This window comes from Toxorhynchites rutilus, chromosome 3 (assembly GCF_029784135.1).
Source record: "Toxorhynchites rutilus septentrionalis strain SRP chromosome 3, ASM2978413v1, whole genome shotgun sequence".
Lineage (NCBI taxonomy): Eukaryota > Metazoa > Arthropoda > Insecta > Diptera > Culicidae > Toxorhynchites > Toxorhynchites rutilus.
Window position 1 is genome coordinate 139,760,334 of NC_073746.1, and position 13,566 is coordinate 139,773,899.

The 13,566-nt window shown below is 36.9% G+C and overlaps 1 protein-coding gene and 1 pseudogene across 1 annotated transcript in view; both read right to left on the reverse strand.

The window, feature by feature from the left end:
* Window positions 1–13,566, reverse strand: part of LOC129774841 (UPF0047 protein YjbQ) — a 102,518-nt gene that overhangs the window by 16,710 nt on the left and 72,242 nt on the right. Inside the window, exon 2 of the mRNA XM_055778855.1 lies at window positions 8,149–8,203. Within this exon, the coding sequence (XP_055634830.1) occupies window positions 8,149–8,203 (55 nt within the window). The remainder of the gene's footprint in view (window positions 1–8,148; window positions 8,204–13,566) is intronic.
* LOC129780740 (U4 spliceosomal RNA) lies at window positions 1,693–1,870 on the reverse strand (annotated as a pseudogene).

Consider the following 13,566-nt stretch of genomic DNA (forward strand, 5'->3'; position numbering starts at 1 on the left):
ATTTTTCCAAAGAAGTCTAGTTCATTGGATTCAATTTATTCAGATATCAGTCTAGAAGTTCAAAAGATAAATTTTCGAGAATAGAAAAAAGGGAAAAAAATTTATATTTCGAACTATCGGTTTACTTTGAAAAATCATAACTTAAAAATAAAAAAGAAAATATATTATATTTTTTGTAAAAAAATCAAGCTTTCGGTCTCAGCTAGAATGCAGCTTTCAAGGAAATTTTTTTTAAATATATACCGCCCTTGGTCCCGTAACCATATAAACCATAAAAAACAGATACAATCAATAATTACGAAAACAAAATCCCTTTTTTTTGCAAGTGTAGAATTTTTTCAAAAAAGATTAGTCAATTGACTTTCAGTTAATATGTCGATCATCTGAATCGGCTTAGCGGTTTAGAAGATATAATTTTTTGAAAAAAGTCATTGTGTGAATGAAAAAATACGAAAATACGGGTCTAATATTTTGCGTTAAAGAACAAAACTTTCAATTTTGATGAAAATCTGAAAACCATTATATCGGTTTTGCATGGAATGGCTGAATATATATCACGCCGAGTAAATCCCATGGAACACGAAGCAAGACCTTGGGCCCGTGAGCATTCATTTTGGTCGAATGGACCCCGGACAGTCGGCAATAAAGCGGAAGATCGTTTTGCCGGAATCGGTCACATTGGATAGCACTGAACGCGTGAGGTGCCCATGGACGACCTCAAACTATGGATCGCTAACACCTTCAGGATTCTGAGAGTAAACCCACTTTTAATTGCTAAGGCTGAAAAGTTCCGGGATTCTTAATGAAAACAATCGTTTTGTATTTATTCCTCAACATAGGTTCTTCGAGGGCAATACACTTGGTATAGCGAGTTTCCAACATTTCGATTCCCTTTCTGTAGTACTAAACGTCTAAGTCTTCGAAATTTGCTCCAGTCCCACTCTGCAGACTGCCTATTGGACTCAGGAGTGTAGTAGAGGATCCACGTTTCATCCATTGTCACGAAACGTTGAAAGAAGTCCATTCGATTAGGCTTCAACAACGCCAAACCGGCTGTTGATTCATCATCGCATCGCTGTTTTTGTCGACGGTCAGCAAAGGCGGCACCCATCGCGCGGATAGCTTTTCAATGTCCAAGACGCCGTGCAAAATGTATGCAACTCGTTCTTTTGAAATGCCTACGACCTCAGCTAACTCGCGTAACTTCACTTTACGATCGTTCAAAACGAGTCGATGCACTTGTTTCATGATTTCTGGATTCCTAGCCTCTTTTGACCTTCCAGATCGAGGTGCATGTGCGGCGCTTGTACGGCCCATTTCAATTCACCAAACCACCGATAAACTGATGTTCTCGAAAGAGCAGAAGCGGAATAACATTTCGTCAACCACTGCATTGATTGTTCAGAAGTTTTTCCCATCAAAAAACAATGTTTGATCAAAATACGATATTCATTTTTTCCATTTTCTACATGAATGCTCAGGTAGCGACACTTAAACAACTGTAGTTTATATAAATAAAAAAGTAAATAAATGAACAAATAAATGAAATGTCATGAAACTTCACACATAAGCTAGTGACAGATTAACCTCTCGAAATGAATCTTGTTCATTTTAAGTGGCGCCATCTGTTGAAAAATCCCAGGATTTTTTCAGCCAATGTAGTAGATGGAAACCTAGGGAACTTGAACAGCAATATTTGATTTCTCCTCAGTAATAATTGGTAATAATTGCATGTTCAGCGTGCGATTTACGCGTTACTGATCCGCAGTGATATAGACTTCAAATGCACAGAACAAATGCTTTTTTCAACTAGCAATAATCGCACCTCGGATGTACTTCATTGGTTACGATATCGCCACTGCACAAAGCTAAGAACAAATACTTTAGAGAATGCCATTGATCAAATCCGTTGACACAGCGCTTGTTTGAATGAGCCTATGTGATAGAAATCGCAAATAATTCCTTTTATACCAAATATGTTATCAACGGGAGGAGCTTGAGATGCAATATTCCCTCTCTCGACTGTGTCCATAGAACTAACGCTGCATTTGAATCGTAGTGGTATATGCATATTGTAACTCAGAGATGCGTAAGAAGCACTTCATTAACAGCATGGGTCGGTAAGTACACAATTGTGCAGGAGAAATGTATGGAAAAATGGGAATGTTTCCAATTTTTTTTATTTTCGCCATTCACGGATTAGGGAATCGTAATGTATAGCATATTTAACAAACCTTAGGGAATTTCCGATTCGATTGGTAGAAATCGTCAAAATCCATTCGATGCAAGAATAATATAGGAGTATAATAGTAGTACCAGTGAGTTTCTTGTTTTTTTTTTTCAAAAATTAATGCTTCATTCTGCAAAAATGGTTACAAATTTTATATTCAAAGTATTGCCCATCGCTAGTCACAACTTTTTAACATCTTTCTGGCAATTCACGGATCCCTTTGCGGAAAAAATCAACTGGTTTGTCGACTAACCACGAATCGATCCAATTTTTGACTTCATCAAAATTGGAGAAGTGCTGGTCAACCAGGCCATGTTGCATCGATCGAAAAAGGTAGTAATCGAACGGAGCAATGTCTGGAGAATACGGCGGGTGGGATAGGACCTCCCATTTCAGCGTTTCCAAGTATGTTTTGACCGGTTTCACGACATGCGGTCGAGCATTGTCGTGCTGCAAAATAACGTTATCGTGTCCTTGCTCGTTTTGTGGCCGTTTTTTCCTTCAGTGCACGGCTCAAACGCGTAAATTGTCGTCGGTAATGGTATCATTCGGTTTTAGCAGCTCATAGTACACCACACCCAGCTGGATGCAAAAATTTTTTTCTATTATGCCGTTGGAGCAGTTGTTCACACGTGAAAAAACGGCGTTCGATGTCTCTTGGCTTCAATTCATACCCAATGTCCTATCTTTCGGATCATTCCCATTGCTTTTAAACGATCGGAGATCGTTTGCTGAGCTACTTCAAGTGCAAGTTCTTATTGCGTTTGTGATGGCTCTTGATCGAGTAAATAATCCAATTCTTCATCTTCAAACTTTTTTGGCGGTCCGGAATGTTCTTCATCTTTCAAATTAAAATTACCACTTTTAAACCGTGCAAACCACGTCTGAAACGTTCGCTCAGTTGGAGCATCGTCACCATAAACTTCCACCAAAATGCGACTTTCCTTTTTCATATTGAAGTAATGAAGTAACACTTCCCACAAAAACACTCTCGTTGTTACGAAATTCGACATATTCGAAGTGGCAAAAAACATTGTTTTCTACGCTTCAACTTTTTGAGATGTAGGGCAAGTTGACAAATCGGTAATTTAACCCGTTGTAATGAAGGTAGCGCCACCTACTTTCTACTGAAGATGCATCATAACAAGGCCAAACTTTGCACTCGGTAACTCAGCCGAAAACGTTATCACAAAAAAAAAGAATATAGAATGTGAAAAATTGTGATTTTGTTATTTTTTTCCGTTTATTCAAATTTCATTATCCACTTTACGAGGAAAGTTAAAATTTCGAAATAATCTTATACATGATAAAGGTACTATATTTTACATAATTTGTTTGTTTCCGGCGAGTTTCAATCATTAATTTTTTTCAGCTAAATTTTTATGGAAAAAGTCGCTTGGGGGCAAGTTGGCGAACTGCAACGTTATGTTAATTTTTGGTTTTTTATTGCAGATGGTTAGAACTTATATGCCAAAAATAGTCCAATGTTGGTCGGACACCAGTTTAGAGAATGTGCTATGAAAGCTATAGAAGAAGATTCGTCTGTTCTGGGTGCTTCAAAACAGTTCGGTGTGCCAGAATCAACTTTGAGACGCTATCGACGAAAATATCCAGACATGGAGGTAAGATTTTCAATTCAGCATTTGCGTTTCCATGTTCTTTATGAAATATTAATTCTGTATCAATTTCAGGATACGCCGTCCAATAAAGGCCGCTTTAAAGCCACATTCAGCGATGCTCAACTAAAAAAGCTGTATGATTTGGTGGTCGCTGTTGACCAGCGCGCGCTTGGTCTTACAAAGTTCCAGCTTGGAAGAACTGCCTATTCGTTCGCGGTTAAAAATGGCATAGAGCACCCTTTCAAAGGAACATGCGCTGGACGGACATGGGTTGAAATGTTTATGAAGGCTCATAAGCTATATTTGAGAAAGCCAGAAAATACCTCAGCGGCTCGATTAATGGCAGTCAATAAAGAAAATTGCGACTTATTTTTTCCAACTTTGGGAGATATACGAGCTCAGTATCGTTTTCCTGCGTGTGACATTTACAATGTTGCTGAAACTGGCGTTTCCAATGAAACCGGAAACAGAACCGGAACCGGAACCGGAAACAGGAACAAATGCTACGACAACGCTTACCGTTAAACGTTCAACACGCAAACACAAGCGCCCACAAACATAGCAAAAACAAAGGTAAATTCAATTTATAATATATAGCTTGTTTCGAAGAGCAGACCATAAGCAATCAAAATTGCCTAGTTTTTTAATTTTTCGTTATCTACAAGAATGTTCAACTCATTTTCCGTAAAGGTCAAAAATCTAATTTTTCCTTTTTTTTGAGCATTGAAAACACATTGAGCTTGAAAAATGTAACCATACAACCGAATTGTCAGCGTAGTGACATTTTGACACAACTGAAAATCCGGTAGGTAGTGCTCCCGAGATCCAAGGAGTGGTCGGTTCAGGGCCACCAGTCGGATTAGATTATAATTTCGGACAAATATAATTTATAGATTTGAACTGATCAAATAGAAGATAATGGTTTCGCATTTCTCTGAAAAACTCCTACCAAAATTATCCCAACATTGCTCAAAAGTTTCTACCGAAATAGGTGAGACAAACCCGTTCAAGGATAAGGGCTCAACGGACGAAAGCTGTACGGGTACGGGTGTGCCGACGAAGATCACATATTGAAGCAATCGTCAGAAGATTCATTCATTCCATTCACGGTGAATAGTTACAGAGGAGAGTTGCATGAAGGAAATGCGGAGCGAGACTTCTGGTGCGTTGGAGTCAACGTCGAACCAAGCATTATCAGTACGTCTAGTGCCAGAGCAGCTAGAATGATCTCGTGAGTTTCTCGACGAAGGAAATAAACTGAGTCGAGAGAGAATCAAGAAAAAACGTGTACTTATCGGGAGCTTCGAGAAAAAAAAACAGTTTACATTTTTCTCCAACGACACTGAAGACTGTTACATCCATGATGTCTACATCCGTAGGCAATGACCGCATAGGATTGGAGGACAAATCGATCCCACGAATTTGGGAGTGAGATATTTGGTGAAATACTGAGAAGTATCCGAAAAACTCAGACGAGGTAAATGCGGATAAATAAAAAAAAAGTTTTGCCCATCGTCGATATCCAGCCGTATGTCGTTTCATTGAGAATGAAAGAAATAGTACCAAACGGTGCATACCTTAAGGTGAATTGCTTGGGTTTAGTTACGGTCTCTGAGCGTTGGAGTGTTCGACCCGGTGAGCAAAGTAAGCAGACCTTGCAGGAACAACAACGCGAGTTCGCGAGTTCATGTTATCACCGATGAAATAATGCTGTCAATCTATGGTGTGAAGGGCATATGGTCGGTATTCAGACAGACCGGACTATGTAACATAATTATGATTTCGAGTAAATCGAACTCAAAGTTTGAAGCTGTGTAGTTTTAATAGCTTTCAATCATTCTCAGCTCTTAGTAACTCTTTAATAAGATCGTGTAGTTATATTATTACAAAAAAAATTTTTTTTGAATCAATCAAGCGGGTTTTACGACTAGTTCGATAAGCATCACTACAAAACTTTTTAACAAAATTTAATCTAAATAATCAACCATGTCGGCATCCTGCTTTAAATTCTCGTAAAATTCGTGGTGGATTGGAAAGAACGTATTTCAGCAAATGAGTGAAGTCTGTGTATTTTACCTTCGAAATACCATGCCGAACGGATAGAACTAGAAATTGCATTACCGTCCCAAAATTCAATAACCGGTTATTCGGTAATGAAAATTTCATTACCGGTAAAAAAAAATTAAAATAAATCATTTTCTTAAAGATACGGCTTTTATTGGTAATAATTAGATAACAAAAAAAAATGAATGTTTATGCTACTTAGTGTGTTGATTAAAGTAATACTCAAGGACACAAAGGATGTTAATGTTGTCGTCTTCTAATCTAGATCAGAACTCATGAACAAAATTTTCAGAAGGCAGTCAGAGTTCAATGATGTTGTGAATACAGTACGAAGAGTATCGAAAATCATTGTCATCATTGATTGCTGCAATCGTTGTTCAAGTTTTTCCTTGATGCTCAACTGTTGTTCAGCTACTGAACCAATACCATAATCGTCAAATTTCATCAAGCTACGAACAATTTTCCAATGCCTGCTTGATTAATGCAGACTGACGTTCGATAGAAGACGCCGAAGTTATCATTAATTTTGTTATGACCACGAGAATGATTAAGGTAAATGATGTTGGTTTGTCCAGTCGATAATATGATCATAGTTCGCCCACTTTTTTGAATGCTCTAATTCAGCGCACCTGTGTCAAATCAGGTATTCAAATGTCTCCAAACATGTGAGTAAAATAGTCTTTTCCATGGTTTACAATAGTTTATATTTTTACGGATTCAAATGTTTGAAAGGATTTTAAAGTCCACCTTCTATTGGTGTTAATTATAACACTTACAAATATTGTAAACATCATGCGTGCATATCATTTGGATCAGAATTATGCATCTAAATCATGTAATTAATGCATCTCGATAAACTCCATTCTGATCATGGTTTGTTCAATGCCCTGATGTTGGTTTGTCCACATGATCACTATGGAAACAGCTTAACGCGCTGCTCTTTGTTTGTTTTGTTTTGTTGTCCGTCGTACGAAGCTGAAATAAAATTTCTCTGTGTGTTGAGTGGTGTTCATCTTTGAAATGCCCAAGAAAAGGCAATATTCTGCAGAAAGCCTAAATTATGAATGGATCAATATGATGACAACGAACTCAAGCAATGAGAAATGCATCATCTACTTGAAAAATCGAATTTATTCATTCAAAAACAATGATTTCTAAAACAGGACAAACCTTGGTCAGAGGTGGACAAACCATGATCATTATTCCGCTTTGAAGAAAATCGTTAAAGAACATAGAAATTTGGATAATTTGAACGCCTTATGGTATTATTTGCAACCCGAAACTTAGGGCTTTTAAACAAACCTAAACTCGTCTTGATTATATGTGATTTTCATTAAGAAAAATCGATTTGCATTCACTAGTTGCGTGACAACACCCTGAATCGGACAAACCAAAATCATTTACCCAATTAATATACGCGAACAAATCTGCATATACGAAACGTTTTTCTGCAATCAGGGCTTCAAGCAGCTGCTTCGAAATTTCTGATAGTTGCTCCGATAGCTGTTCTAGCCTAAACTACAATCCGACGTCAACTACATAAAGGGTGCGGTTCTTCCGGCATAGCAGTTCAACGTTGACCAGAACTGATTCGAGGGAATCAACCAATTTCTTCACCGCTGTTAGTTCTTCATTGATGATGCTTATCCTGTGTTTCGTTTTCAGATCCAGCAGCTATTTTTGAACTGAAGTTCGGAGGTCGTAAAATCGGCGCAACACTGCCAATTCTGTATATCCGATCCTATTTTAATTCTCGGGTAATATTTCAAAGCGGCATATAGGCAAATGTTATTTACGGTTAGAAAATTAAAATTACCGAAATTAATTACCGTTTTTAATTGTAAAATTACCGGTAATTCGGTAATGAAAAACGACCCGGTATTACCGGTAAAACCGGTTAACAATCCCTAGACAGAACCACATTCGCAGTCCGCATAGTACAGTGAACCAAGAACAGTTATTGATTTTCTAAGAAAAATATACTTCAACGACAAACGGGCTAGGGTGATTTTGGAAGTAATTGCAGTCAATGAAGACCACAGTTGGATTCGAATCGATCTTGAAAAGTTCAGTAATTACATTTTTTTTACTCTCTGGCACTTGGTTCACTCTGTCTGAACAAGATATAATCATATATTCGATGACCGTTTCAATACATATGAACCTATTGTCTGAATCGATATCACTCTTGCTGTTGGAGCGTCCACATAAGGGACAATTCATATTTGCACTTACCGTACATCTGGATCCCAACTTTCGTTCAACGCTAGACTGGCCGATGTGTGTAAAACTGCAAAGAGACAAGAAAAGATAATCATTAGATTAAAGTAAATGAATGGGTACATGACGAAGCATCGTCTAGTGTCGATAATTACATTTGCGGAAAATTTCATAATCGCTCTGATAAGTTTGCTAATAAACAACCAAACCGCGGTTGGGTGTTTCGGTGTTCCGTGCTTCAGTAGACAATTGATTATCACGACAAACTACTACTACTTCAGGTCGTACATGATTTAAAACTAGTATTGAACATTTTTCTCCGTCACAAAGTTGTTGCGGCAAAGGTGAATGAAAAAGGCAACCACAATGCACACCGCTCCCTCCAACAGTTCGAAAAAGATAAAACAATGCAATGAGGAGTACCGTGTTCCAAGTAGCAAGAGGTAAAAAATAACCGCATTTTAGCATGGCCTCTTTTTTACCAACCACTCGCCCGACATAGGCTGGGAAGAGATATCACTAGTGTTACATAGAAAGTGAAATTTATTGCACGGAAACACGATGAAAATGCAACTACTCGAGCCACCGGGAGCTTTCGTTTTGCTAATGTGTTAATTAGTAATGCAACATAAATCAAATGTAAACATTCTATACATAATTCGTACAACATTCGCCATACATATCCGTCAAGTGCACACACTGCAATGGGTTACCTTGAATAATGAGCCCGCGCTTCCATATTTTTTTTCTCTCCAGCCGCCGCCGGATTGACGTTAAGAGTGTACACTACTTGTACATTTTTTATATTACTAGAAACACCGTCGAGCAAACGGAGGAGAATTGTATGTTTATTGCCTGCTCACAATATGATTTTTTGTACACACCTATTCAGCGCGGTTTGCCAAAGAAGGCGCAAGATATTCACTTCATTACCATGTTTCTCCGCTAATCGCGACGATTTGAAGTGCATTTCTTTCATCGGCTGAACAAGCTCTGGTACAAATGTTGTTTATGTGTTAACTGCAATCTTGCGGAGGTAAAAAGTGCTGTTATATGAAAAGTAATAAATTTTCTCGTTAACTCACGCAAGAAAGTGCACATATGTTGCGCGGGTGAGTGCAGTATGTAGTTGCATGGAAGCATTTTATGATGGGTGATGTAGAGCTCCTCCCATTGATTGTGATCGTTTTTGCTAACAATTTCCACAGTCAGGTTACAACCCATTTTTAGAAATATGAACCATGTTACTTTTTGCGATGAACATTTCGAGTTCCAAAATAAAGTATTTATGTGTGAACTTCATAATCACACAAAATCCAATGCTGAATTTGAAAGATGTACCGCAAAACATTGAACAATAGTTCACGGCGAGAGACTATTATAATAATGTAATAGTTTGAACCAAAATCACCTTAGATACTACACTCAAACTAAATTCTACAAAACATTAATCTAAATATTTACGACTGAACGGAGCGTCGTTTGAGGAAGTTTGCAGAAAGGGAAGAAACGCAAGGCTGGCGTGAAGGCATGTTCAATGTTTAAACTCCAGATAGTTGATTGATTCACATGGCAGCCGGAACATCGGAGCGAATATATATTCAAATTCGGAACAAAAAGCAGTTCCGGGTGCCGGGGACCAGGCTTTGCATATATATTTTTGTTTGCAGCAGCAGCAGCAGCAGAGCATTGCCACATTTTCAACGAGCCTTGAATGGTAGTAGCAAAAATGTTCCAGCATTTATGCCTCCCGACGCAAAAGCTAGAACTTCAAACTCGATACCGCTATTGATCCATATCCAGTCGATTTCTCATTTTTGCGCCACTGTCTGGGAGAATCAGTTGCACTTTTCATCTCGCATAATGGACTGGGCATGAAGAGCTATCCGTTGGCATAGTTCCAAAAAAATCTTGTGGTTTAGTTGCCCGCTGCGTCGTGCCTTTTATAGTTGTCACAGCCGATGGATGTTGATAATGATGATGTATAGCACGACAATTGTTTGATCATTTATACCGATGTCGGATTGCAACTGCCGGGATGCATCATTTGCATTCCATATGGAAAAGGATGAATGAATGAATGAATGGTTGGACGGTTCAATAAAAAAATGATCGTGCCGTTTTGCATTCAAAGTTGTTTTGACAATGAACTTATTATCATTATGTGCGATGTTCAAAAGCCTCTGTGCAATATAAAAAAGATAAGGTATCAACGCAATTTGAGAAGTGATATTTAGAACGTATGGAAAGGATTTACTGAGAAACATACACCACATTTTGCTCGACGCACATCATTGGTTAACATTCAGAATTTTCTGAAAAGTAAAAAATGCAACAGACGCGGTTTTCTAACCGTTGGGTGGAGAGTGTTTGTGTATTTTATACACATATTATTATTGAGAACACATGATTGTTTTCAGGAGTTGTTAAAAGTAGATTGTATGTTGTATGTATGAGGAGAATTTGCTTAAACGTAAGCTATTTCCGGGTGTATAGTTTAGACCTATAATCATGTAATTTGAGAACTGTGTATACCTTTAATAGGAGGCAAAATTTCATTTTGAGGAAGAAAATTCGTTTAACCCTTTGCGGTCGTATTAAATTTGGGCATGGGTATCGTACTGGTCGGAATTATTTTCTTTTGAAAAAGCAGTAATACATGCAAGATTATGAAAAATAAACACTTTTTTATTTATTTTATGAACTATATGTATGTATTAACTCAACAATGTATTTCAATGTGATGTTTTTATATAAAAAAAAAATATTATTTAATTCGTCTTCGTGTGAAATCTTTCGAAATAGTCTCCAAGAGTAAATCATATGCAGTATAATCAATACATAATTTTATTTTTACTATCCGTTGAATATGAGACACTTTTGCCATTAATGCAATAAATGTATAATTAATGCCAACAGTGTGTATCCGAAAACATCATACTTTTCAATTTTAACAAAGATTTTTTTACTGAGTATTCAGATGACATACGATACTGATGCAAACAATTATTCTACTCTTTAAAAACAACAACTTCAACATAATTCAAACAAGCGGTTACTCAAATATTGATTTCGGCGTATCCGAAATGATCAGAACTTTTAATTTTAGATGAACAAAGATTTTGTCGCTTGAGACACTTATACGATTATTCAAACAACATGGGACATTTGTGCAAACAGTAGTTCTGATATATATGAACAATCTTTTCCATCACACCAAAGTGTTACAATGGCTAAATTCTGCTGTTATGATTTTTTGTCACACATTCTTATGCATTCAACGCACTGTGCGTTATCTTGTGTGGGTGACAACTTTGTTTGATACTGAATACCATTATCTATTACTCATAGGAGCACCGTATTGATTCGTGAACAGGTTCATTAGACATCAAGCTTCGTTTAGGAAAAGCATAAACTGATATTTGATTGGGTAAAATATAAGATTAGCATGGTTTCTTGCTGTGGTGGTTGAGAGCAGACAAACGACCAGAACGGTAAAAAAGGTATGGTGGCTGAGAGCAGACAAACGACCACAAAGAGTTAAACGCACGAATATAAGCGACTGGCGCAACTATCATACCAAAAACCTTGACAATCTGTCATTTCAGCTTTGTTGTTATGTTAGTATGCAGAACATTTGGAGGATTTGTTGATCGGGAGTGAAAAATTCACATAAACAAAATATTTCAGTGAATCAGAACAAAGAGTTGTTCGTGAACTGAAGAAATCTTGTATGTATAACCGGAAAATAGGAAGGAGAGTAAACAGATCCGAAGCATCGATTCGAAATGTGCTGAAGAAAAGTGAAAAATATGGCGATAAGGAGTAAACTAAAGAGAATACCAAAATAAGCAATAGATGATGATGATGATGATGGTCCCGCCTCCTTCCCCTACAGAGGTTTGAGCAAGACGAGTTATCTAAAAGATAATTTATTATTTTTTTCTCAAAATTGAAATCAGTTTAGCAAACATAAAAAACGAACTGATTTTACTTACAGATATAAGCTCAATGTCAAAAAACCAGCCAATACTCAGTCATGTCCGCTACAGAGCCGATACGGACCCTACGAGGCCCTTGCAGCCAAGTGGTCCACCTGAGCACAAATCCAACCGCCAGCCTTGTTTTGGATTGACTATGAATACCCTCATTCAGAGAAATCGAGAAAATTTCCTTTACGAAAAATTCCTATACCGGCGCTTAAAAAACTTTCAATTTAATATCCTTTATATCTGTGTCTCGCGCGCGACGCTCAAACTTTTGTAGACTACTTTATTTTTTTTTAACTAATACAACTATAAGAACGACAAAATAAAAATAAAAATAGTCCATCATCACCAAGATCATGACAGACATAATATAGATTAATACAAATTTAAAAAAAAGATAATTTTAAAAATTCAAATAATCTACATAATATAATCCGTTCAAAAAAAACTTCGTAAGATTCATTGAAAATATTGAAAACCGAACTGCAAAAAGTTACCCACATTCAATTATCCGTTCGTAAAAAACTTCGTCAGTTAAGATCTTCGTCATAAAAATAAACAAAAACTCATTCGGCTGTTAATAAAACACAGCTTTTACATGTGAAATACAGTGCCTCTTAAATTATGTAAGTGTTGTTGCGCATTTAATATGTCTCGGCATCGAGTTGAACACATTTATTCCTTTGAAGTACAACGAATTTTGTGAAGCACATGACAAGAAATTAGGTGTTCTTAATTCATTCGCGTTTCTAGTGTTATAACTATGAAAGTCACTTCCTCTTTCAACTCGATCACACAAATATCGAGGCAGCAAACCGTTAATTACTTCAAAAATGAACATAGTTAAATGAACAATTCTTTGCTTCACGGATAACAATTGCAGAGCGTTCAACATTAAAGATGAGGAAGTGAATCTGTTACATTTTAGTATCAACCGCATTACAGGTCGGACTCGATTATATATGAGGGGCTCAGAATGCAAGGGGTGTAAGTGACTTGATCGATTTCTCTTCATCAACTATTTAATTAATAACTGAACTGCAAAAATTTCCAATTTAAGTTTGCTATAGAATCCGATAGATGAGGTTCCGACCTATTTTCCACATTGGTAAATACAGCTGGGAATGTATTTGCAGCTAAGTTATGACCCAAAGAGAGAGTCGATGTAGAGAAATCAATCAAATCACTTACACCCCTTTCATTCTAAGCCCCTCATATAATCGCAATTTCACTTTCAACGTTAATTTTCGAATCCAATACATAATCGAATCACAAAAAAAGCTATTTTTCTATTAAAGTTTAACATTCATACATTAATGAAAAAAATATTTTCTTGAGATTCGATTATGTATAGGATTTGAAAATAATTGTTGAACAAAAATGGTCGACTAAATATAATCGAGTCCGCCTTGTATTTTGTTTTGTAAGCGTTTTAATCTCGATA